Here is a 26885-nt window from a genome sequence, read left to right as displayed (position 1 = left end):
GGAAATAAAGAGTCTAAAATAATCTCTCACTTCACTTCAGGTGCACGTCATAAATTCCTACTCCCATAGACATTGTACTGTGGAGAAGTCCCTGCCATGTAAGCTGCTCTTGTGACCGGACCTGTTCTGACAGCCCCAGCTCTGGAACTGAGTCATACGTTTCTCCAGTGATGACAGAAAGATCATAAAAGTATCCAGTCAGATGTGGTTTAATGGATAAAATTTAAAGTTTTATTTAAGTTAGTTCAGCATTTAATCATTAAGAGTACAGGCCAGTTCAGACAGGATTAAATTTTATTGAACAAATCTAATAGTTCAAAATGCTCTTCAAAAGCTGTCTGTCTTTTCCCCACTTGTACTTGTTGTCTCTGTGAGGTGAAGAAAGCCTCCCTCGAGGGTTTACACCAGGTCATAAGTGAGGGGAACTGTGGCACAATGTACAGTAAAGAGAGCATATGACTTATTACTACATTACACAGGACATTCCCATAGCTCCCATAGGCAGTGGTTTCACAATAAAATGTGTGAGTGGTCTTTTGTGGTTTCATGCTTGAAAGAAAAGCACATGATGCCACTGCACGCAGATCATGAACAAGTGATTAATGTGAAAAAGAGAACTGACTCGTTATGATTGTGATGAAATCCTCACTGTGTCAGATTTGACCAGCTGGCATTACACTTCCTCTGCCGTAACATGTCAATACCTAGTGATTATGTTTAGCTCTCTCACCTACAGCACTGTGTGCCCAGCAAGCACACCTTGCTCATCGTCCCTGTGGGCTGCGATTGGCTGGTGGACTAAGAGGCTGAGGTGTTGCAGCAAATAGCATGAGCTGTGGGCTGGTCTATTCTGCCGCTCGAGGGAGGTTAATGAGTGAAGGCACTGGGCTATCAGCCAAACATGAGCAGCAATGCTAAGGCTCCCACAATGAGCCTGACTGTATTACCACTGAGCTCTGTCTAATTATACACTCCCAGAGAGGGCGAGAGAGAGAGAGAGAGAGAGAGAGAGAGAGAAGGAGGGAGAGAGAGAGCATATTAGGCACGGGGAAGAAAAAGTTATCAAGTATCACTGTGTGTCAGAGAGACTTACTGAGAGGGATGACTGTAGATTGAAGTTGTGAGGGTGAGATAGAAGGTGTGTGTCAGTTAGAGAGAAGGTGAGCAAGAGAGAGAGAGAGAAAGGGAGGGAGGGGGTTGGAAAGATCAAGCAAGCCGGGTAGAGAGAAAGAGAGCGCACTCACAGGGAGATAGAGAGAGCAAAGAGGCGTTTAGAGAGTGAGAAGGAGGAGAGGCAGGAATAGGATGAAGGGAGGGAAGGCTGAGCAGTAGAGAGGAGGAAGAGACTCACAGTCTCAAAACTGGATATTCCTACGTGCCTGCTGCCGCCTGATCCAATGAGTAAACTCTCTGCTACCTGCTACACAAAGGCACCCTGCGAGGTATGTGACCACACCGTTTCCTCCTCTCACTGTCTGTGCGCGCGTGTGTCTGTGTGTGTGTCTGTGTGTGTGTGTGTGTGTGTGTGTGTGTGTGTGTGTGTGTAGGAGAGAGGGAGCGCAGGTGTGATAGCAACTTTGACTGAAGGGATAAACAGACTGTGCTGTGTGATTTGAATACTCTGAGGAGACCAGTTTAGTTAGGAGTTACTGTAGGTGGATGTCAGTGAATGACAGTGAGCCGGGTTAATTATAGGGAGAAAATATGTTTGAAATGGCCGAGTGTGTGTTTGTGTGTGTGTGTGTGTGTGTGTGTGTGTGTGTGTGTGTGTGTGTGTGAATGAGCTGTATGGCTGTAAGTCAGCCTCTGTATGCGTGGGTGTTTGTGCGCGTGGAAGAGAATGACAGAGAGAGTGTGAACAAGACGGAGAGTGTGACTGATCCAGAGAGAAGGAGTGTGTGAGGAAGACAGAGACAGACAGTGAGAGAGAGAGAGAGTGAGGTGGAGGTTCATCACTCAGCCTGACGGCAGATCAGGACTTTCAGAATTAGAGCAGTGGGCTTAAATAGCCCTGGTCCAGAGATAGCCAGGGGCCCTGGAGGAGACCGCTTAAACTGGGAGGTACGGATATGAGATTGGTGAGGGTGGGGTTGGTTGAGTCGGGGAAAATTTGGAAAGAGACAAAATGAGGGAGGGGGATGGAAGAGAGAGAAAATAGGAGGTGCAGATGTTTGGGGCAACTCTGGGAAATTAGAGAGAGGATGTGCAGGTGCGCAGGTGCATCAGGCGTCTAACTTCTTCAGAGTGGAGGATAACTGATAAAAGATTCACTGAAAGAACCTCCAGTGCCACCTTTAATATTTTTAATTTGAACTTTGTAACTCTACTGGTCTGTTTCTACATCCCTCTGACGGAAACACAGAGCCGTGTTTGTGCTTTTGTTTGTGACTCCACTCAAATCCCTCCACATTTTCACCGTTCTTGATGGAGAAATACTACGCCAGTGTGCACGATTATGATTTCTGTATGTCTATTTCTGCTACAGCAGGCGCTGTCCTTCTGCTGCAGTGATATCCCATATGCTGCATATAGGAACATTTCACAGGTTCAAACAGTTCTCAGCTATACGAGACATACAACATTTGTCCCTGCTGACTTAATTCACTTATTTCAATTATGAGGACGATCTGTGGAGCGTACAGGAAGTCTTCGGTCACTGAGACATTGCTACTAGAAAAGCTTCTTTTGAGTGCACAGTTAAGAAGTGTGTTTCATCTGCTTGGAGCATTTTTTTTTTTTGTTGTTCTGGTGGTTTTCAGTGTTGGATTTGTCACCCGCATGTTGAAGCATGAACCCTCTGGTGTATCAGTGAGAGTTTGTGTCAAGGTGGGGCTCTAGTTGTAGTCAGATGGATTCAAAACCCAGATCTCCTTTGTTTATTTTGTGTTTCACAGTAACTTACCAGGGCAAATCCCAGAGCTGTAATTTATATCCCTGCTATGTTCCAGAGATGTGGCCTCATGAATGATGTAAGGATGACAAAGAGAAACTGAATGTACACATGTGTCTTTATAAGAAAAACAACTTGTCTCTGTGGGCTGAATGAGAAATACAGCATGTTCTCCCATCCTATGTTTCTTAGAGTACTGTCACCCTGAGCAGAACAGGCCTCTTGTGGGAGAAGGTTGAGTAGTTGCTGGCCCTTTAAGAGGTCTATTTTTACAGGGGCACACTCATGCAAGGAGCAAGGCGCACAGAGGAGGCAGCGGCACATGGAGACTCTATCTGCTCTGCCTCACTTCTGTGACTCCACACAACACATCTTCCTATAGGACCATAACCTTGTGACTGAGTGGCTGTGTGAGAGCGCCTCAAAACTTGTTTAGTCCATAGAGGAGCATGTGTTCTGTCAACACAAGCTCAAACACGAAAATCACCCAAACTGGAAGTTACAAGGTTTTCACCCAATAAGGAGAATCAGCCCTTTTAAAGTGGATCTCTCTGAAGTCTAAAAGTGATAATGAGTGGGAGCTTATACACACTGTGCACAAATGTGCCAACATTCCCACATACTTGTTTTGATATGCAGATAGCTATGAAAGAAATCTGAAAACATTCATGCCCCCTTCTTACAAACACATAATACACTTTAGTTGTCTTACACCCACACACTCCTCGAAAGAAACCACACAAATGAACACATTTCAGAACATTTTTACACAAACGCACATCCGTGCACTTAGAGGTGCGCATAATGCCGAACACCCACGTAAAAAAAATTACTTATACATCCTCAATATCTGGACCTAAAATAATCTTCTCCTTATGCAATCTGCATGTTATATAATTCATGGCCTGTCATTATCACAGCGCTCCTTCACGCCCTGCTGTGCCTCTCCACCTACAGCACCACACAGATAGGCAGACACATACACATACACACACACACACACACACACACACACACACACCCAGCACCATGTGTTGACAGTCATATACTCTACTCTAGCACTCTCACCCACGTTGAGTGTGTGCTCTCAAACAGCCAAGCCAGATGAGCGAGAGGGAAAGACAGAGAGGAAGACGGAGAGTGGGTGGGTGGGGTGGGGGGACTGAAAGTGAAAGAGACATAGAGGGAAAACTTAGATAGGGATGAGTACATTCATGCAGAGGCTACACATTTGCATGATTGTATGAATATGTTCATTTGCGTTGCACATCTATGTGCGATTTTCAGGGCTGCGTTGCATGTGTTTGCTCTGAGAAAATTCCCATCTTTCACCCACCGAAACCCTCTGTGGGTGACACAGATTAGCAGGAACTCGAGGCTACACCATAACCCCTCATAACCTTATTTGGGTAATCGTTTTCTTTACCTCACTGTTCCTCTTCAGAGTCTCAGAGGGCAGGAAACACTCGCCAGTTCATTGCAGGATGTGTGAGGGATAATAACTCTCACTGTCACCCACAGTCACACCTTCGGTCACACACAGACTTGCATGTCTTTGCATGTCTTGCATGTCATCCTCTCACACAGTGGAGAGGGAGTCTCCCAGCCCAGTCCTTCTTGATCTGTGGAAATATGTCTAAAAACTTAATTTAATTAAAAATGTATATTAAAAAGTGCGGTTCACACAATCTTTTAAATCATTCAGGGAACTGACAAATCAAGCAGTATGTGCACATTTGTCAACTCATGCATATGGAGCTCCGCATCCACAATGAACTGGCCTTAACTCAAGTCATTTAGGAAACATTAACCAAATCCATAGAATTGCACAAATTTCTTTTAAGGTATGTGCTGGTCATGGATTAGTTCTGCGTTCGCGGCATTTCTGAATCAGTCAAGGGGACCTGCATGGCCACTGTTCCCAGATCAGCACTCTCACAGTTGGAAGGGTATGAGAATTGGCTGGGGAGCTCAGCTGAGGAGCCAGGAGGGTGATGAATAATCCCAAACAGAGGCAGGTGTTTGAATACAGTTGACACCGTGCCAGACTACTTTAAGGTGACAGACACACCTGGCAGCTGGGGGTGTCCCGCGAGAGGAAAAGTGCGGGAAGTGATATTTCATAGGATGTGTTTACATTCAGATTCGCTTTCGTGTGAGGATGTGCGCACGCGTGTGAACGTGCGCGTTTGCTCATATACAAACATGCGCATGCAGTCTGTCAGTTATCTGAGGCTTCTCTTCACTTTGTGTTTGTTCAGATCGCTTTCTTGGCCTTGACTCGCTAACCTTTGCGTATGATCAAGCAGTATGTTCTCCTCCTCCTCCACACTTCATCTACAATAGGGGTCAATGACCTTTCAACCTTGCCACCCACTACCTACACCCACAGTTTTTCAGCCAGGCCTGTTTTTTCTGCCTGCTGGAGCCCATGCAAATAAATCTGCTGCCTAGTACAGACAGACCCAACGTGGACAAACACAATATATTGCACAGTATCGGTATCACTGTGCAGAAAGTGTAACATTGGAGACATCCTGTAGCCTATAGCATCAATAGTTTCCTGACAGCTTGTCCTGAAGTTGGATGTGTATTACCTTCTACCTTTTGTAATGATTTCCTATTAATTTTAATCATTTATTTTTATCCGCACAACAAAAAAAATCAATCAGCAAAACATCTTTCTCTAATTTAATTTGACTTTTTTTTTTTTTTTGAATTATTAGAAGAGATTATGAAATAGCTGAGTGATAAATGTTCTCTCTCAAGTGGAACTGGGACTCTCCCTATTTTCATATTGAAAACAAGCATTAAACCCACTCAGTCCTATTTCAATATCATTTGCAGCACCCTCTATAACAAACAGCACAAGCAGTGTGTTGAGTAAATGGCTGTGGCTGTGTGTGACTGGGCAGCAGATTTGGTGTGGGAGGGGTTGTAGAGCAGTAGCAATAATGGCAGTGTATAGCAATGTTGCCTTGAATACCGCCAGTGATAAAGGTACTCCAGACAGTATCTGTGAAGCCAGTCTAGACAGTCTATCTGAAAATGAATGGCACTTGAGCTACCATGGCCAGACCTGGCCATGCTCTCTCCATGGAGATGCCATCACTATGTTTGCTTACAGCTTGCTGACATTTTGCTGCTAAACCAGAGAACCAACACAAACTCAGTTTGACTGGCAGTCGCCAGGGGACAGTGCCAGAAACAACAAATCTTTGGAATGAAAAGTAATCCCCCTCCTCTTCCACACACACACGCTCTTGTCCTCGCTCTTTCAAGTTGTTTCTACCCTTTCAGACTTTGTCTCGCTCTTTGAGTTTCTCTCTCTCCCGCTGTCTTTCCCCTCTCCTCTACCATCCACCCCCCTCGCTACTGATCTCATTGTGTGAGAGTACTACTCACAGGGCTGTGAGTCGGCTAATCATGTCACAGACTAGTAAGAGGGACTTTTACCTGTGAGCCAGTGAGCAAGTAAAAAGTTGGAAAACAAATTTAGAAAAAAAAGGCAACTGTAAGGACGGAAATTCAAAAGCATGACTGTGCATCAGCAGTATGTGACATCACCACAGTTGCATAAGAATTTGCTGTCACCTAACCAGTAGTGGCACATTTGATGTTTGTTTCATGTTTTCTTTTCTGTCTTTGTGATGTATATGATGCTTGCAAATTGAAACCAATGTCAGCTTTTTGTGGTCGAAAATATAGCCTCTGCAGATGCTGCATTTTATCAGACTGAGATAATGGAAACGCGCAAAAATGAAACTCTCATCAGTAAACACTTAAATGTCAATGAATGACAACAACATAACACCCGCATTAGAAAATGTCAGCCACAAGGTTTGCAGAATACCTGTTAACTGCTGCTGACCCCTGAGTGCACACTTGTATGTGCAGTACATGTCTGTGTGTATTTAGAGGCAGAGAGGGAGAGGTAGAGGAAGACTGCAGTAGTCTGCTGTGGTCAAAGGAAGAGGAGAACGAGGTGGAGGAATTTTTGCTTCTGCTGACTGGCTGACCTGCATGTAATTAGTCAAGTCATATTTTTAACTGATATTGCGTAAAAGCCAGCTTAAGGAGCCATAGCTGCCCTATTTATACCCTAGGGGCTAATGGCCTGTACCACCACACAGGGGGATTTCCTCCCAGAACTATACTAAGCCCGCCTTAGGCCGTACCAGTTAGGATTCACAGGGATTAACCCAGCAATACATTACAGGCGTCACCCTCTAGTCTGCATCACCCACATTGTTCTACTGTCCTCCGATCAGCTCTTTTCTTGCAATGTTTAGCATGCTCTCTTTAGAGATCTGCTTTTTAGAGGGTGGTATGTTCTGTTTATTCTGCTGCACTTACAGCACACACTGTTGATCATATTCTTAATCAGGAACAGCAGACAGCGGATACTTTCATTGATTTGTGCCACAGGAAGATGTGCAAGTCTGTCAAGAGTTTGCACAAAGACTAAGTTTGATTCTTTGCATGTGTGTTTGTGTTTCTGTGTACAAGCACCATAGCCTCTCTGTGTCTATATGTGTGTGTGTGTGTGTATGTCTGGGTGTTAATAGTAACTCCTGAGCCTTAAGCCCATCCTCATTGTGGTTGAGCCTGCTGCGGGCAGGGCTGCTGGCTCATCCTGATGAAGAATGGGTCAGGGCCCTGAAGGCTGACCTGGCCTTTTGCCCATTAAGCTATCGCACGTATCACCCTGTCCTTTTATCAGCTTAGCCCGGCTCCTTGTAGAGTAAGCCACCACACAAGGCTAGTAGTACTCCCTTCCTCCCCCTACCCGCTCCCCCTCCCCCCATCACTCCAACTCTCCCTCGAAGACTTAAGTTTCTATCTATCTATCTATCTATCTCACACAGGGCTACGGGCTAGGAGGAAGTAGGGTGTCAGACTTCGTGAACTGGCACAACTGCATGTTGTTGTCAGGGAAAGATAGTTTGGCCCAGAGCTCTGTAACAATCTCCTTTTCTGAATGCTATTTTGCTGTTAGCTTTAATAAATGCTGGGATTTGAACTTTGAATGAGTCTCCTGTTTCCTTCATCAAACCAACATGCGAGTTCAGGTGACGAACTCAACACTATCTATCTATCTATCTATCTGTCTGTCTGTCTGTCTGTCTATCTATCTATCTATCTGTCTGTCTATCTGTCTCTCTAACCCCCACCCCTCGCCGCCACACTCTCCTCTACTCTCCCCTCTGTTCAGATCTGTTACATTCAGCAACAAATTTCTGCTGCATCAGACATCCATCATAGATCCCCCACTCAGCCTGAAACGTGATCAGACACCTGATACGAGGCTACACATGAGGAAGGGTAAAAAAAAAAAAACTAAAAAAAAAAACAACAAAAAAAAAAAAAACACAAAATGGCTTTTTGGTTTAAAAAAAAGGGCAGACAGTGAATCATGTTCAGTGTTAAGTGGAATCTGTTGAGGAGGGGGGGTCCTGTGGAAGCCTTTGACCCCAGTTGCTCCTTTTCACTTCAACCACTATCATTTATTTTTTTTATTTTTTTTTTTTTTATTTGGGTGTAGTCTGACTCATATGACCTTTCTTGTGTAGGCCTGACCCGGTGTGTGCTTGTGTGTGTGTGTGTGTGTGTGTGTGTGTGTGTGTGTGTGTGTAGAACAACAGCTAGACAAAATGGAGAAAGAGTGTACACCAAATGCCTCAGTGGTGCCATAAATGATTGACAGCACAACACGACTCCATGTTGTGTTTGCTAAATATCAAAGTGTGCATGCATAAGTAGAGCACACCAGTCATTTCTATATCTCCACACTGTAGTAAATACCCTTTGATGAACCCAGGCCTTGCTCTATGCTCCTTCTCTTTCACTATGACTGGACTATTATGTCAAAATTTATATCAGATGCTGACTAGTGTTATTATTTATGTAGAATTATATTTAAGATAGATTGTACAATTAAATCTGTTGTTCTGAATGCTGACAAGGACAACGGTGTTAATGATCTTTAGAGAAGTAATTATTTGCTCTGTTTCTCTGCATTATATTTGTTTCCTACTTTTTATATTTTAATATATAAAGTATGATTTATCATTAACTTGCTGACCTTAAGAGTTGATGGTAATAATTAAAAAATGTATAATTTATGTGGGGGATTATCTTCTATAATCATAAACTGGAAAGCTTTATTTAAATAGCCAAGCCAACTCTGACACCGTATCAGGCTTTGTGTAATATAATCATGTTTGCAGAAGCAGCTTTGTTTTTATACAGTCAAATTAATTACTAAGATTTTTAATTTTTTTTAATAACTAATTACAGTAAAATGAACAATTTCCTGTTTGTAAATTCCTTCATAAGTAAGTAAGGAACCTACAATTCCTGGCCTATTGATCCTTTTTTTACCGAATATAATTGAAGCAATTATGAACAGATGGATTTTTCTTTATTTCATACCCTCCCTTAGATTGTTTTCAAAATGTATTTATAGCCTACAGTTAAATGTGTGTTTTTGGGTTTTTTTTGCCCAGATTGAATATTGATTGAATTTCCATGTGATATTACAGTTCAGCTCTACTATCCAAAAATATCTCAAACCATTTTTTATTTTTATCTCTAAATCCAAAATGCTCAACAAATAAATACATAAAAATATGTATCTTTGATCTTTATTAATTGTGAGACTTATAATGAACCCACACAAATGCAACAAATAACAGAGCAGACAGCTCTTATGCCCACACAACCTCACTGCCCGTACCTCAAACAGCATTCGCTTTGAAAAAATAAGTAATCTTTTCCTAAATGTCAGAGGAGACTTTCTTGGCAATTGTCACCTCACTGTGAGAACGTTTGAATGTGGCCTTCAAACTGATGTGTCTGAACACCTACAGGTCTGATTAGCTTTTCATTCCACTGAGGTTGAGAAGTTAGACAAGGTTAAGCTCTAATTTACTGTTGGCGGATATGAGTCTGCATTTTGCTTTGTGTTTGGAAGATTGGATGAACTGCTTGTAGAAATATGACAGCAAATAAAGATTGCTTTTTTTTTCTTTCTTTTTTTTTTCTTTTTTTTTTTTTTACAATTAACAACCAATAATGATTAGATTGCTTCATTAAATCCTATTTCTCCCTGTGCTCCAGTTTATGTTCTCGCTTCGTTATTGCATTTCTGCGCTGATAATTAACATAAGCCTGTTTGAATCGAGGTTTTGGCCCTGTTTCTTTGACAAGGAGGTTATTTGCAATATAATTTTTTTTTTTTTTTTTCATAAAGGTTTCTATACTGACAGGTTTCTGACTTCTTGCCATAAATGAACTACGCTGCTCTCACCAATTCAGTCCTAATAAGCCATACTAGCCATTCCAACACACTTCACTTACATTGACTGAATCACTGAAGCAAATCATTCAGAGCTCTCCTGCAGTGCCCCTGTTAGCGTACGAGTATGTGTGTGTGCGAGTGTGCGTGTGCGTGCATGTGTGTGCATATGAAGTCAAATCAAATTTATTCATAAAAGCTCTTTTAATAAGCAGGTTCATCACAAAGTGGTTTGTTGAGAACAAAGGGCACAAATTCAGATGAAAACTACAGATAAACAAAAACAGCAAGTATCGTGTCTGTGTGTGTGTGTGTGTGTGTGTGTATGTGTGTGCATGTGTGTGCGCGCCTGTATGTGTGAGAGTGTTTGCTTGATGGATGTGAGGTTTAGTTTTGAGTCAGAGGCAACAGCAAAAGCCTAAGTCTGAGAGTGTGTGTAGGATGAACCTCCTACCACGTCCCTCCCTGTCTCTCATCAACTGTCTCTCTGCCTCCCCTCCATCCTTCCCTCTCTTTTATGTGCCAACAAGTGCTCACTAGAAACAGATTCATTTTTGGTTGCTGACTATTTGATTGATAATGGCTTTTCATGTTAAAAGACACATTTAACTGGTAAAATTTATGTGAAAAGCATAACATCAGACAGTGCAAAGGCAGCATATAGTCACATACATAATCTGTATGTGCTGCATCTTTGACTCTTTGTGCGTGTGTGTGTGTGTGCATAACATATATATGTGTGTGTGTGTATGCATATTTGTATCCCTCACAGTGATTAAAGCAAGTGGGCGGCAGCAGCAACTGGTCTGCCTGTGTGGCTCTGCATAGCAGACATGTTTCTCACTGCTAGATATTACTCATTTCCTCAGCCCTTTGCACACACAAGCGCACACACACACACACACACACACACACACACACACAGAGAGAGAGTCTCTTCACACACACAAACACACACACGCAACAAGACACAGAGACGGATAGCAGGCTCTCAGTTCTTTCCCTCAGTTTGGTGGGCTTGCTGGTGTTATTTCATGCGTACAGAGATCAGAGGCAGTGTGTAGCTGGAGGCTGCTGATACCTGCGGGTGTTGTAACTGGCGGTGGTGCTGTAGAGGAGCAGTGTAGCACAATGAGAAGCTGAGGAGTGGGTTGACCCTCTGGGAGGACTGGAATATGAATGACTGCCAACACTGGGATGTCTGCTCAGCCCGCTCTAAGGTCAGTCTAACATCACATCACAGCAACTAGCAGCTCCATCAACCTGTCTGTCGGCTCCCACATTCTCTAACTGCTCTTTTAGAAGAGGAGTCCAAAGAGATCCGCTGTAGACTGCTTTTCTGTTTCAATTTGCACCACAGGACTGCATCAGTTTATGTCCCTTTGATCATAAAACAGGCGAAACTATACACTAAAATTCTGTAGTTCTGTTTTTCTGAGGTTTGAAGTCATGAGTGTGGAGGTACGTTTGACAGTTCTCCTGAGAAATGCACGCAGAGAAAAGGCGGGATGAGATGGAGCGGTGCAAGTACAGTACATCTATCAACTTTGACATTTACATGAGAGTGAGTTGAAGAATATAAACATTTTACATTTCAATATAAAAAAAAAACACAAACTGTTTCAGAAAGTTTAGATTTTTATCATTTTGAGGAAAAAAGGAAAGGAACTTTTTAATCTACTGTGTTTATGCTTACATGGCAAATCAAAAGGCTTGAGGAGTATTTCACTGGAAAGAAGGTCCAACATTATTATTGCTGTAATCTGCTGTTTTTTTGATATATTTAAATGCTTTGACCACAGTAGCTCCAGATAAACTCCAGCTCTGTGTGCATAGCTGCACAGTGTAGGAGTGTTCTGTTAGAAGACGTTTCTCTGCAAACTCCTCCACATGCACAATTGTGTTCTTTGTTTTCTTGTACTTCTTCTGGCAAGTTTATCTTAGGTCTATTTTGACGACCTTTTTTTCATGAGGGCTGTCAAAAATGACAAAGGTGTAAGAGTCATTTCAAGACACAAACTGAAACCTGATTTTGTGCATTTAAAAGATCTATGAATTCTGTGGCCAAAAAAAAAAAAAAAAAAAAAATCATAAGTTAGACCTTTTGAACTGTGTGTGACTTGAAACTTAATCTAATTTTTTCATAGACTTTTTGCTACCTCAGCAAAAAGGGGCAAAATTAATCTTTGATAGCAGAAAATGTTTTTTTTCATCAGTAAATCGTTTAGTTCTGGTGCAGATGTTATGTTGCTTTCATTAACTAGCTGTCACATTTAGATTAAAAAGATCGTGATAATTAATTTGACCAAAAACTGATTTTCCTCGAGGAAATACTGAGTAAAAAGTACAATTGTAGATATGTATGAATTATATAAAGACTGACTCCCAACTGTTGCTGCCATCTGAAGGCCCCGCTGTATATCTCCAGAATATCAGATTTCATAAACCCCAGGTCAGAGGGTTTTTTTCAGCTCACAGAAATCCATGTCGTCTTTTAGCTGAACTGAAAATAAATCACTAAAACTGGATGTTGAAGGTTTCACACCACAACAGTAACATATTGATTTTACCTTATAACTGCCCCATAACATTTCACATGATCTACTCCATCACACCCGTCCTGTCAGTGTCTGGGACAATGAATCCCCCTCTTCCCACCACCCTGTTTTCAGTTTTCCACTCAGATGCATCAACAGCTTGTTCCGCTCTTACACTTGTTCTGTTTTTGGACCAAGTCACTTGATGAGCAACAGTTTACCCGCCTCTCCATGGAGTATCCCCATCTAACCTCTCTAACCGACTGGATGTGTGTGTGTGTGTGTGTGTGTGTGTGTGTGTGTGTGTGGACACAGTTGCCATGGTGACAGTGTGGCGGATGGTGAGACGGCAGGGAGTTGGTAGGCTGTTGAGACAGACTTGCGGGTGAGTGCGGGGTTGAGTGGCAGCATGGTGCTGTGGTGTTGTGGCGGCGGCAGGAGCAGCAATGGTAGTGGTGGTGGTGGTGGTGGTGGTGGAGGGAACAGCTGGGCTGGCGCTGCGGCAGCCATCTCTCCAAAAGAGCCCATTTAAACGTTTGGAGAAGAATTAGTAGAGCTCCCCCGCACTTCTCACTGAATGAAACAAGGCTGCAAAATCTCTGACACATTTGAGGACTCAAACACAAACACACGCGCACACAAAGACCTAAACAAATAAACACGTTTACACATTTCTCCCCAAAAATAAATAAATGAATAAATAAAATAGCAAAATTACACATGCACACAGACAAACATGGCATACATGCGTGCGCACACACACAGTCACACACGCTTCCCTGCACCCCTGCTGTGATACATAATTAATATGCAAAGACCCATATCCTGTATCCACAACAATTGGTGGTAATATCAACAGTGTTTCTGTCAGCTTTTGGGTGGGTGGTGACCAGCTTTGCCGATCACTGGGGGAGTAAGTACAGCCGCCTGAGGGACTATTTGTGTGTCTGTTGCTGTCCGTGTGTGTGTGTCTGAAAGAGAAGGGGTGGGGGTGGGTGGGGGGGGGGGGGGGGGGGTGGGTGGGGGGGGGTGCTAGTAGTAAGCTTATATAGAATACAGAGAACACCCGGGGGTGTTGTGGGGGTGGTTCATGAAAGTGGTACAAAAACATATCTACATATTCCAATCATCCCCTGAGAGTCAGAGATGAAAACTCTCCTGCTGTGAGTGCTCTCTCTCTCCCTGTGTATGTGTGTGTGTGTGTGTGTGTGTGTGTGTGTGTGTGTGTGTGTGTGCTCTGCCTCTGAACTTCATTGGCTACAAAATGTATTTTTAGCCCACATGTGGGAGTAATGTGTTTGAATGAAACGAGTAAGTTGGGTAGTTTCAGTCCCACCGCAGTGCACGTAGGTAATGACTAATTAGTGACAGCTATCAGGAAGCTTAGAGTTTCTAACCTTTTTAAAGTAGTTTAGAGGAGAGGGAGTCACTGGCTGATTTATCTCCTCCTGTCTGATACGGCTGAATGTCCGTTTCCATGCCTGAATACACTGATGCCAGGACCTCACACTGTTCACACTTAAGCTCTCTTTCTTCTGTTTCTGTCCCCTCGCTCCGTTTCACCCACCATGTCTCTGTTTCTGTCCTCTTTCGTCCTCTCTGTAGGTGAGTGGTGCTTCAGTACCAGAGAATCAACAGTGATCTGACAGTGATGCTGTGTAGCAGCCTTCCCCTCTGTCTGCGCCCCTCGTTCTCCCGTGAGGCCCATGTGACCTAGCCTACACCCACACACAGGGGGCCCCCACTGCCGCTGGAGCCCACCCATGAATCCCAGCCCCGACCGCGGCAAAGAGTGCCTCCCTCCCAAGAAGAGGGAGTCTCGGCAAGGATCGACAGAACACCACGTCACTTTGGACGAGTTTAAACCCCCTGTGCCACTCCGAAGTCGGTCCAGCACAGGGAGAGGGGAGGGAGGCAGGGAGGCCAGTGACAGGGACCGAGCCCTGACTAACCCAAACCCGCATCTGCTCCAGACTCCCCCACCGCTTCCTGCTCCTGCACCATGCCTCCCCCTGTCCATACCATGGCACCTGAGCTACTCTTCCCCTGTCTCTCTTCCCCTTTTCCCAGGGCAGGTCAGCGAGAGGAGGGCCTCAGGTTCTCCCGCCTGGAGAGATGATCCTCTCTCCTCACCCCTGCCCACCTCCAGGTGGCTTAGAGGGGATGGTTCCTTCTCACTGCCACCTTCCCCATCGTCCTCCTCTGCTTCCTCCTTTAAGACTCCCTTCCCAGCCGATTCTAGAGAGATGTGGTCGTACGTCAGCAGCCGGCGCGACTACAGCTCCTCTCTCTTCTCCCCCTCGTACTTGTTTAGCCATCCCTCTCTCTACCCCCAAGAACCAAGCTTAGTTGAAGCCAGACACCGGTACCTGGGCAAGAGGCCCAATGGTCTGGATGGGCCAGGCAGCAGGACTGTCTCAACCTCCAGGCCTCTGCTCACAGGAGAATATGGGAATGATAGCTGCAGAACCAGGCTGGACGTCAGTCCACACAGCTCCCATACCAATGGTGGACGGAGACAGCAGGAGGAGCTAACATCCCGTGTCCACTCTGGAGGGCCATTTTTGTCAGACTCTCAAGCTCAGGAGGTCCCTGAGCCACATTCCTCACTGCAGGACAAACATCCGCATGGGATAGTCAAGACTGGCTCGCATATACTCTCCACCAGTCCCCATTCCCTTGGTCCAGACCCCAGGGCAGGTAGAGGGGGATTACTGGATCCCGTAGGGGCCACAGCAACTGAAGCCCAGATCTACTACTCAATGGGATCAGTGTGCCACCCCAGCCCTCAGCCCTACCCACACTATAGCCCCTCAGGAACACCTCTGTACAACCTGCACAGGGAGCCAGGCCCCAGGCAGCACAATCTAAGAAACTCACCTCACTCACCCCTGGGTCTACCCAACAGCCATGACAGGTTACAAAGAGACCGGGAAAGAGACCAAGAAAGAGACAAAGAAAAAGTCCTACACAGGGACAGGGAGCGAGGCAAAGACAAAGAAAAAGAGAAGTACCTACAACATGACAAAGACCAAGAAAGAGACAGTGAGCGAGAGAGACGACGGGACAGAGACAGAGACAGAGGGAGAGAGTTATCTCCTTGCCATTCTCACACCTCACCCCCGGACCTTCACCCATCTCCCCCTGCGCTCCTACCTCACTTCACCAAGGGTTCTCTGATTGAGTTGGCCAGTGGGCGGTTGAAGCGGGTGGAGGAGCTGCGGACCGAGGACTTCCTGAGGAGTGCAGATACCTCCCCAGAGTTCCACCTCAGCACCTGCACCGTGCTGCTGATTTCCCCCAGCAGCACACAGGGCTTCAGCCACCTGCAGGTCCACCTCACAGACCGCAACACTCAGGTCAGCTTTCTCTTCAGATATATGCTTCAGCGCACACTTGAGTAACAGATATCTACATTACAGCATACAGCAATGATTTAATGAATAACTGCATGACAAGATGAGTGTTGCAAATGCAAATCAGTAACGGTTTCAGCTCCTTGAGCTTCACATGTGAAAATACTCCAGATCAGTTTAATGTCTTACTCATATTATTACACACCAATATCAGACTGTGGTGATTGTAAGTGACAGACATGAAAGACCCCTTTGTTTGAGTGTATAACAATGTTGTGGTTTTGTGTAGGAGTTACTGAAGGTCTTGGTGGAGTATCCGTTCTTTGTGCAGGACCGAGGCTGGTCTTCTTGCTGTCCCCAGAGAACCACACAGCTGTATGGCCTGCCCTGCCGCCAGCTCATGGAGGGGGATGTCTGCCTGGCTCTCACCCCCACACCCACCCAAACCCATCGGTCACACACGCGTACTGGCTCCAGGGCCCAACGCACACAACACCCCTCCAGGGCTACAGGAGAGTCCAGCAGGGAAGAGATGCCACCTCCACCTCCTCCTCCCCCTCTTCCTCACCACCCACCTCCTAATGCGCCAGCACCTCCACGCACCCTGGCTGCAGAGCCTCCTGCACAGGGGCAACCACGCCCACGCAAACGGCGCTGGTCTGCCCCGGACACCCTTCCCTCAACCGGAACTGATGAAAGCCTCCTGGATTTACCTCATGGCTCTAAGCTAATGAAGTGGCAGTAGAAACTTGCACATGCATACATGCGTACACATGCATACTGACACACACACACATAAGCACATACACACCCTCCTTGTCTCTGTTGCACCCACCAAGACAAACAATGGAGAGACCTCAAGGCAGGGTTGCAGGGAAGGAATAAAAAATAATATTAAAAAAACGCAATTTACGGGTGTCCACACTTTAGGAGGAGCAGCTGAAGGATCTTGGGATGGCTCCTGACAGACACACTGAAGACATTTAGTGAGACAATCAAGCACTTGTCCGTGTTCACTCTGTTTTTGTAATGGTTGTCCCACACACCTACTTACTGACAGTGTTTTCTGCAGGGTATCGACTTTCAATCAGTGTTATGAAAGTAAACGCTATTGAAGAAGTGCAGATATATACGAACAAAAATTGACTATATATATTACAGATGTTATATACAGTAAATATGCTAAACAGATTTAATGCAATCTCTCTGTCAAGTTCGCGATGCATTTTCATTTTTTTTTCTTTTTTCTTTTCTTGCTTCTGAGCCGATGTCTATGTGTCGGCCTGGGCAGGCAAGGTGAATGTATGAGCAGCTCTTTGCCTTTTTTATTCTCATCACTGGGAGTCATTTCAAACAATCGTTCGTCAAGGCATTACTCTCCAATATGTTCTTAACATTATCTCTGAGAAAGGGAGAACACTAATGAAAACTGCGTAACAGACAATCCCACCCACACAGACAGGTCTGTGCCACATCGCCTTGACACTCATGGTGTTTTTCCATTAAAAACTGAATGATGGAAAGAGTAAAAGTGCAGTATGGCTGAAGAGTAATGGTGCTAATAACACGTTGGAACATGATGCTTTGTGAATACTCTTGACCCCTGTGTACTGTACGCTTCTGTTCCCATCTCATTTTTTATGTACTGTATATGTTTGAGGGCAGGGAAAATAATGAAAGTATTTTAAACTCAGATACGGGTATCTCCTCTGATTCAGCACACTCTCTCACTTTAGTTTTCGAGTTTGTTTTTTTTTTTGGGGTTTTTTTTTTTATTTTCAAAAAGAAAACCTTACCTGTTGATTTTTCTTTTTAAATGTTCTAGCTACAAAAATATATGTATATTTTTTAAAAATTGTGAATCTGTTATATGATGTTCGCTAGAAATAAAGGAAAAAAAAGCTTTATAGATTTAATTAAAAGTGTGAATTTATTCTCTGGATGTAAAGTACTATACAATTAAATTATCATTTAATACACATATTGAATACAGGATTAAGATGCTGGAAACACTTTTACATTTACATTATGCTATCAGCATGTTTTATAAACAAGATATTTTCTTAAACAACAGCTGATAACTCTTGCCAGGCTAGGAGCATGGTGGATGGGACAAAAAATCAATATATGGTAAAAACAACATTGAATTTTCCTTCTTGCACTGCAAATGAGTTCACATTGCAGCACGTCCATCATTTCTCCAGAAGATCATCATCTCCACTGACGACACTGTATCTTTGGCTCTGCTCTTAGGAAGTCTTCCCTGACAATGACAGGAAAGGGTTAAAACCAAAATATTGTTTATGGTTGTTCTGGTGCAGGGTAACTTTCACAGTCTTCCTACATCTTCTCCCCCTCTGTGCTGGAGCCGAGGGCCGACTGCTTCTCCTCAGTCTCTCCCAAGTTGAATCTCTGTAGAAGCTCCACAGCAAACAATGGCACCACCTGGCCAACAGAACAGAGCACGGTAAAGTACACAATCAGTATGCTTATGAGGACCTCTACTGGTGACTGAAAATACTACCGGTGTACTCCGACTGCCAGGGAGCATTCAAACCAGAATAATAACGCTTTACTTTATTTGAACTATATTTGAACTTCAAAGACTTGACTTTGAATCAGCTTGACAGCTTATTACATTGACACACTGATTACATTCTGGTCTGAATCTACCAGGTTTTTCCCCTCACCTAATTGCAAAATTAAAACTGGAATGGCACTAAGTGGAGCACACATCTTTGAAAAGGCCAAACAGTCCAACATGTCTGTGCAGCTCTCATAATAGAAAAATAAAAGGAAAAAAAGAAATAGTCCAATAACATAAATTATTTATTTGTCATAAAACATAGTAATATACAATATACATAATTTTTTTCCTGAGAAATGAAATGAAAAAGTGATGCCCTGTCTCCCAATGTTAAGGAAAGTGATAAAGAATTCCTGGATGTGCCCCTTTAACTGGACCTGCACCAAAATTGAATGGGTACTTCCCGGGCCTATGTCCCATCCCTCCACCAAGTTTGCTTCAAATCAGTTCAGTACTTTTTGTGTAATCCTGCTGACAAATAGCAGCAGAGGTAGTAAACGAATCTAACTGTACATGACAAAATCATGAAAACCACACCTTCAGAAACAAACACACCCAGAGGTTGATAAAGAGCCAATTTGGGCTCAAATGTTATGTGCTAAAATAGAAATTGTAAATGGAGCTTTTAAAAAGTGTCATGTCCTTGGGAGGATAAAATCATAATGCGAAAGTGAAGCTTTTGTAAACCAAATCCCTGATTTACAGGATAAATATATCAACAAAATTTGAAATACTAGACCAATCTACACAATCTGCTTTCAGAGTAAATGTGCAAGAGCAGACAACATAAAACACGGAGGTAATTTTCCAACATAATCATGACTGACCTGTGCCATGATCAGCTTCCTGGTTTTCGGTACGCTGGGGTCTGGATACTCCTCTCCAAAGCAGAGTTCAATCTCATAAGAAGGTGTAGGTCTCTTCCCCTGTAAACAGCTCTGCAGCTCTGCACAGACATTGATCAGGATATTCAGATTCATCATATTTACATATCGCCTCTTTGCACAGAGCAATAATGTGACATTTGTTATTTGTTTTTACTCCCAATGACCCCAGTCAATCTGTCACTCTTTGTATAAATCATATTCTGTTCCTGTTAGATTTATATGACTAACTGATAGTTTATGAGTTCTGTTAAAGTATGCATGCACTTCCCTACCACTGACAAATGTGGGTATATCAAGCAGTTTGAAGGTCTTTTCACGCTCCAGTTTGTTGGGCCGGTCAGTGTGTTGGGCCATGGGACCGCTCCAGTACACCCTGCCCTGGCAGAATCGCTTGATGAACACCCCATCTGGGGCCACCCATAATAGCACGCCCCTCTCCAGGTGACAAAGAAGGCGATTCATTGCTTCAGCCATGCATGACGGTAGGGATACAGAGCCCGGGGAAGGGAACGAGAGCTGCTGGGCAGTGCAGGTTCCGTAGATCCTTTCATTTCCCAAAGGAACGCGGCCCTGCAGGATGAAGCATCCATCTGGGCTGCTGGTGGTCACTTTCATCACCCTCTGGCCCTGGTACAACATCGTCACCTGCATACGAAAATCTACACACACACACACACACACATAAAATGCAACTTTTTTCCAGGTCATACAGTGCAAAGGCCAATGACGTGTTCTGTTGGTTTTGTATAAGTGCATAATGAACCCATAAACTTTTTTACCTGACATAGTAGGTGAAGGGGTGAGGAAGGTAATAGGAGCAGGGACCTGGTTTTGAGGTTTTTTCTGTGTTAATTCACAGTACATGTGCTCCATCATCAAATCCGCTAAAAGAGAATAGAGATATGATTTAATCAATAAATTTGGAGTATTGGAAGCATACTGTGACCGCTCGTGAGGCTGCTTATGGAATTAGTAGAATAGTGTTTTGTTGACATTGCTATTGATGTTTTTAAAATTATGTTCATAAGAAAAATTCCCACCAACATGCAGGCCCAGAATGGATTAGATTTGGGGGCATTTAGATCCAATTTTAGAAAACCAAACAGGGTCCATTACTATTTGTTCACTGGTTCAATGTAGGCCCTGTATGTCTGCCCAGAAAAGTGGGGCTCTTGAAGGCAAACATTGCTAATCCCCATAGGACACACTTACATAGACTCATGACGGGTTCAAGCCTTTTTAATAACTTTTCTATCCATCCCCCTTGCATAAATATCTCTATATTTACTCAGTAGGAATTTTTATTGTGGCAGGAAGGACGTGTTCCTTTGCCAACATCTCACACACAAATACGCTGAAGCCCGAGGCACAGCAGCTGGGGATTAAATCTCCATTGAAAGCTTTAGTGGTAGGTGAGCAATCTTTCTCTGAACCAGCCAGGCACCAACAGCTAGTCTACAACCTTTCTAGGAGCTAATCTGTCAATACTGAAATCAACCAAGAAATCCAACTAAGCTGAAAGGTTCACAAACAATAACAAACACAAACAAAACTAAATCGACAGTCACACTAGCATCTCTGTGAGACTATACTTAGGCACAGCTGTGCTTCAAGCTAAATGCTAAAGTCAGGATGCTAACATGGTTAAAATGACACTGCTAACATTCTGATATTAAGCAGGTGTATTGTTGACCATGGTCACTATCTTGGTTCAATTTGTAAGCATGCCAATATTTGGTTATTAATCACACACAAATTTGATTTGATTTGTAATCTGGAAACTATGGACACCTGTACATTGAAATTTTCATGCTAGCCCATAAAGTAATATAAATGTGCTTTTCAAGTCTTAGTGACCACTACACTTTACATTACAAGTCACATTCACCCATTCACACACAAATTCATACAGTGCTTTTATACTACACACTGATGTTACATCAGGGGCAATTTGGGGTTCAGTATCTTGCCTAAGGACACTTCAACTTGTGAACAGGAAGAGCCTGGAATCAAACCACCGACCTTCTGATTACTGGACAACCCAACAACCCGCTCTACCTCTCCAGTAAAGCCACACTCACAGTGTAATCCTCAATATCCCCCTTTGGGCCCTCTTTTGCCCGTACACACCCAACTGTTTTCCTGCATTTTTGCAAACATTATCTCATATACTGTGAGGGGACACACAAAATATCTCACCACTGATGAGACCCATTTGAGGTAAATGAACAAATAATAACAGATCCTGTTTGGATCCATAAACCAGGTCATAACACTCTTACATCCACATGGATATTCTGACTCTGCTGTTTTTGGTTGTAAAGCAAAATAGTTGAAGACTACCACCAAATCCATTGGAAAAATGTGTCTTTCTGACATTTATGGGCAAGATCCTCCATAACCATGTGTAACACTTACCAGTCAGTGGTTTTTCTTCTTCATTTGCTTGAAATGATTCATTTTTAGTATGAATCTACAAAAACAGAAACCAATATTAGGTGACATAGTGTAACGTAATTTTTTTAAAGGATTGGATCATATTTTTATCAAACCAGATTAAATCACTTAAACTGATTTCTTTCACATGGGGAACCTAAGAACAATGGGTATTTAATTGCAACAGCAGTATGGCCATCTGTCAAGTATTCAGTGTTACATTTTGTCAATTGATAGCTTATTGGCTCTATGTCTTTAGCTCACCTCTTTTTCCACAAAATCAGGGATCTTTGGAGGCATTTTAGCCTGGGTAATCACTTGATCCTTTATCCGGTGAGGTTCTGAGGAGAGAAACAAGTGATTGCAAAAAAAAAGAAAAGTCACTGTCAAGTTGGAAAGAAATTACAACACAGATGTTTTCTACTGTATATTGGTTAAAAGCTGATGGAAGAATGCTAAGAAAAAAAGGGCAAAAACTTTAAAACCTTTACTCAGGATGCAGCATTTCATTTCTTCCTTTGTTTTTTCCCTCTATTCAATTTTTTCTCATCTTTTTTATCTTATAAAGGGCAGTAAAAATATGAAACAATTGTTAAACACCTAATTAAAAAGTCAACTGGGAAAGGAAAAGAAACATTTTTCTTTGTTTGTACCTGCTGGCTTGGCTGAGCCATTATCAAGCTGGATGCGATAGACTTTATATGGCTCAGTGATGTCCAGCTGATTGCGTTCAGGGACCTCTTGGAAGTCTGTGCTCTTGTTGAGTGCACAGCGGAGACGGGTCTTCCACATGGTGGGGTCAGCTTTATCCCTTCCCTCTCTGTATTTGCCCTTATACACAGCCCAGGCCTGAATATAAAGATTGAAATATTCCATCTTTATCATGAATTTTTAAATCTTTAAAATTCCATCATCTTTATCTTTATTATGTGAACTACTGGTTAATCACAATATATTTCAACACATTAACAACATTTTGTAATTATTAATTGATTAGCAGTGTCATTTCTTCATAGGGAATGTATATGTTGTTGTTCTATAATCATCCATCAAGCTTTGTAATTGTGAATTTATTGTTTAACTGTTACTGAATAAACTGTTCAGGTTGTTCATTACATGCACTAACATTAGTAATTCACTGAATTATCTAGAGGAACTAAGTTAAATTCAAAATAGTCACCAACTGTTTAATTATAGGTTTGTTTACACTGACTTTCTGGCTTGTTCTATCAGAAGTAGAGTTTCAGGTTTAGTTCCACGTTAGCTCCATATTAGTGCCTTACAAATAAAACACATGAGAGTATAGAGGTTGAACTCAGTACCTTTCTTCAGGTCAGGCTGAATGTGATGAGTATAATTAATGCTTTTAAGTTATGTAATGGTTTAGATTGTGATGCCTTGAAAAGTTGAGATATATTGAAATGGACAACCTTATTATTTACATTTGCTATGATGATAAAATATAAAATGAATTAATTACATAGACTCTGACATTTCACTGTAAATTAAAACCTCTGGCACTCTTCCTGTGCTTGACACAGGAAATTGACATTATGCGAATGGAGAAAAGGTTACTTCACACAGCCCAGCTGCAAAGATGTAACCTCTTATTGTGAAAGTATTTTTTGGGGGTTTTTTTTGTTTCTCAATCTACCACTGCATGTGAACGCATCATTTCAGCATACTTCTTAAATTAACCCACAATTCAACCAGATTTTCAGACTTTTGAAAGAGGGTACTAAGCGGGACTAATAATTATTATTATTATAATTATAATAATAATAACAATAAAAAAATCTATTTTAAATTCAACAAATAGCCTACATGGGAAGCACTGTTGCCTCTAGGCTTTTTGAAACTAATGACAACTTTGCAACTAGGTAACTGACCAGGATTACAGGATGTTGTGTACTACTGCACAGAGTTCTGTAGTAACAGCTATAAAACCCTCCTTATAAATGTTTTAAAATATAACCTATAATGTCGTCATCCTGATTGTCCAGACTGTAAATCTAGTATGTGCCCTAACTAGCTTCTGCATACCTGTCATTTTGGAGGAGGGATCAATTTTTAGGGGTCCAAGGTTGGGCTGGGGGATGCGTATGCAAGGCAATGCGCAAAATCACAAAATATTCAAAACCTATTTTTTCAAACCCTTCCTACAGTTTTTGACCGATCCGCTTGAAACTTGGCATGTATAATCTTGAAACATACATCATCTAAGGTTATCAGAAGAATTTTGCTATGTCAAGATTTGTGCACGTTATTGACGTACAAATTTTTATAGCTAGCTATCAAAATACGAATTGTTACATATCTTGCCCAAAGAAAGTCCTATTAGTACAAAATTTTACATATGTCATTGGCTGGGGACTGTGAGGACATGGACCTAATTTTGCAAACCTTGGCCACTAGGGGCCGCTACAAATGTGGAAAGTTTATATCTCATAAATGGTTGCACCCATTTCTACGAAATTCTAAGACCATTCCTAAGCCCATGCACAAAAGGGGGTTATGATTGGTCAAAGTGGGCGGGGCTACAGAGACCTTACATAACAAAAATTATATCCGTGTGCCACCATATTGTTGCATTCCCTGAATGGGGCTTAATCATATGACATAGGCCACGCCCACTTCCTCCATTTTTTTTTTTTTTTTACCCAGTTATAACATATGCAAAACTTACTTTTTCAAACTCCTCCTACAGTTTAAGTCTGATCTGCCTGAAAATCTTCACATAATATCTCAACACGCGCCTGATTACAAGTTATCAAAAGAATATTTGCACCATAAAAAAGTTATGAGCAAAAACGAATTTTCAATTACCTAAAAAACACATGTTGTTGCAAGTCTCTTCAAAGAAAATGCTATCAACATGAAACTTTGTGTACTGCTTTGGAAAGTCATTCACGGTCTCTCTTCCAAATTTGGCACAAATGGGACAATAGGGGGCCCCTAAAATCACGAACAATTACATGTCCTAACACTTGCTCGGATTTTTACGAAAATTGGTTTGCATGATGTAGGGTTACTCCTGACAGCAGGCTCAACGTTTCATGATAATTGGTCAAAGTGGGCGGGACTTATTCCAACAAATACAATTCATACCACAATGTACCATTTACAATCAACTTCACAGAACAAAGATAACTGCAGCTCAGAGGCTGTGGACTACGACCTGGGTGGGAGGTTTGGACCCCATTCACAACTGCTTGCAGTTCTAGTTTATTATCATTATTATTATTATTATTATTTGTATGAGGCAAATTTGTGATCTGTCAGATTGACTTAAATAAAATTTGACTCACGTAAAAATAACTAGGCAACATTGTTTCTACACAAGAGACACTTTTGATTTGCAAGATAATAAACAAGAAGGTGCTGTTTGCACAAACACTTGAATAAGTCTGACATCTGATAATTAGTTAAAGGCTTAACACTTACATCGTACAGAGGTTTTCTTTTTTTCATCAGAGTATATGTGTTTGTTATGGGCTTTAAATAAATAAATAAAAACAATTCAAAGTTTTATCAAACCAAGTCTACCACACTCGACTAGGTAAATGATTTTCTTATAATAAACTTAATATGTTAAGATTGTATTAGACCGTAACTTCTAACTGACTTCACATGTTCCACGTTAAGAGACTGAAAGTGCTGACCTTAAAGAGAGCTGCATCCTCCGTCTGTTTGTAGTCCTTCTTGGCTGCGTGTTTCCACGGGATCCTGAACATGGTTTTGCCCTCATCCTCCCAGCACAGTCCTTCATATTTGCCACTCTCTATCTGAGCTATCAGCCACTCTTTCAGGTGCAGCTTGGCTCCTTCCTCCATCTTCAACACATAACTTGGTCTTGCCGGACGAAAATGTCAGAGAGACATGTGCAAAGTGGCTCGACCACACTCTAATCACGTTCCCACCTTGAAAACGGAAAAAAAAAAAAAAAAAAAAAAAAGGATCAATAATTTATTCCGATCCTGCCCAAGGCTCCGATATGATTTTAAGCAACCTCCAGTAGCCTTATCGTAAAAAGAATACCATATTTCATAAAAGTTTTGGACAAAGAGACCTCATCGCAAACTTAAATGCAGAAGTCGTACCTAAAATTAAGTGCGCTCTGGAAGCGAAAGCGAAAGCTTTGAGCTCATTTGATACTTTCGGTTTCCCCCTTCTTGCTTAGTCGCAGCGAAAGTTTAATCATTTTCAACTAAGGTGTTTGAGGGAGGGTGTTGAAACGAGCGAATGACTGGGTTAAAAATACAAACTGAAAGGTTGTCTTTATATGAAAAGGATCTACATTTTTAATTTATGTACCAGGTTTGTTTGTTGTTGTTATTTGTTTTTTTTTTTTTTACAGTCAAATTTGAGTTGTAAACTTTACTTTACTTTATTGTGAGACACTGATCACTAAACTCATTCTGCTAAATATTACTTATAAGATAGGAGAAGACTTCATTGAATAGAAACAGGCAATTGTAAAAACTGTATAACTTTTACACCCATTAAAATAATGTTTTGTTTTCTTGGGAAACTCATCTGCCCCCACTGATGTCAGTAGGCCCTGCGTGGCCTACAGGACAGCACCAAGATGCACACACACACACACACACGCATCCAAAGCCACGTACACACACACACACACACAGCGTTATGTAGGAATCATACCGAAAAGTTCATGTGAAAATGAAAGCATGTGGGTGCAAGGGATTTTTTTTTTTTTTTTTTTTTCTCGAAGGCTCCACCTCCATTTCACAGCGTTTCTCTGTAACTGCAGCCATTTAGTCAGATCAGGTAACGATACTGAGCGGTCAATATAAATCCAATAAAGATAAGACAGGTGTATAAAAAGAGCCAACAGTATGATTATGCTGCGTAAACAAACACATTGCAGC

General features: G+C 42.3%; 2 protein-coding genes across 4 annotated transcripts; one reads left to right on the top strand and one right to left on the bottom strand.

Annotated features, from left to right (window-relative positions):
* The first annotated feature begins 931 nt into the window (after positions 1–931).
* On the top strand, positions 932–17998 carry LOC139620809 (uncharacterized). 3 transcript variants are annotated; one of them, XM_071476717.1, is made up of 3 exons: positions 932–1442; positions 14333–16086; positions 16373–17998. In XM_071476717.1, the coding sequence occupies exons 2-3, from the start codon at positions 14491–14493 to the stop codon at positions 16826–16828; spliced, it is 2052 nt and encodes a 683-aa protein (XP_071332818.1). In that variant the 5' UTR covers positions 932–1442; positions 14333–14490; the 3' UTR covers positions 16829–17998. The 3 variants fall into 3 exon arrangements, with proteins under 3 accessions (XP_071332818.1, XP_071332819.1, XP_071332821.1); XM_071476718.1 differs by lacking the exon at positions 932–1442 and adding an exon at positions 10823–11410; XM_071476720.1 differs by lacking the exon at positions 932–1442 and adding an exon at positions 11426–11754.
* On the bottom strand, positions 17987–26133 carry irf10 (interferon regulatory factor 10). Its single transcript, XM_071476721.1, has 9 exons — positions 25656–26133; positions 22647–22842; positions 22258–22334; positions 21976–22030; positions 20337–20441; positions 19830–20216; positions 19498–19616; positions 18428–18528; positions 17987–18346 (listed from the first exon to the last, which is right to left on the bottom strand). Exons 1-9 carry the CDS (start codon positions 25824–25826, stop codon positions 18295–18297), a joined length of 1263 nt encoding a protein of 420 aa, XP_071332822.1. The 5' UTR covers positions 25827–26133; the 3' UTR covers positions 17987–18294.
* Between the last annotated feature and the right edge of the window lie 752 nt (positions 26134–26885).

This window comes from Trachinotus anak, unplaced genomic scaffold (assembly GCF_046630095.1).
Source record: "Trachinotus anak isolate AG129_WGS33_773 ecotype Australia unplaced genomic scaffold, CSIRO_AGI_Tana_v1 ptg000004l, whole genome shotgun sequence".
Taxonomy (NCBI): Eukaryota; Metazoa; Chordata; class Actinopteri; order Carangiformes; family Carangidae; genus Trachinotus; species Trachinotus anak.
This window is presented reverse-complemented; position numbering and strand designations above follow the sequence as displayed.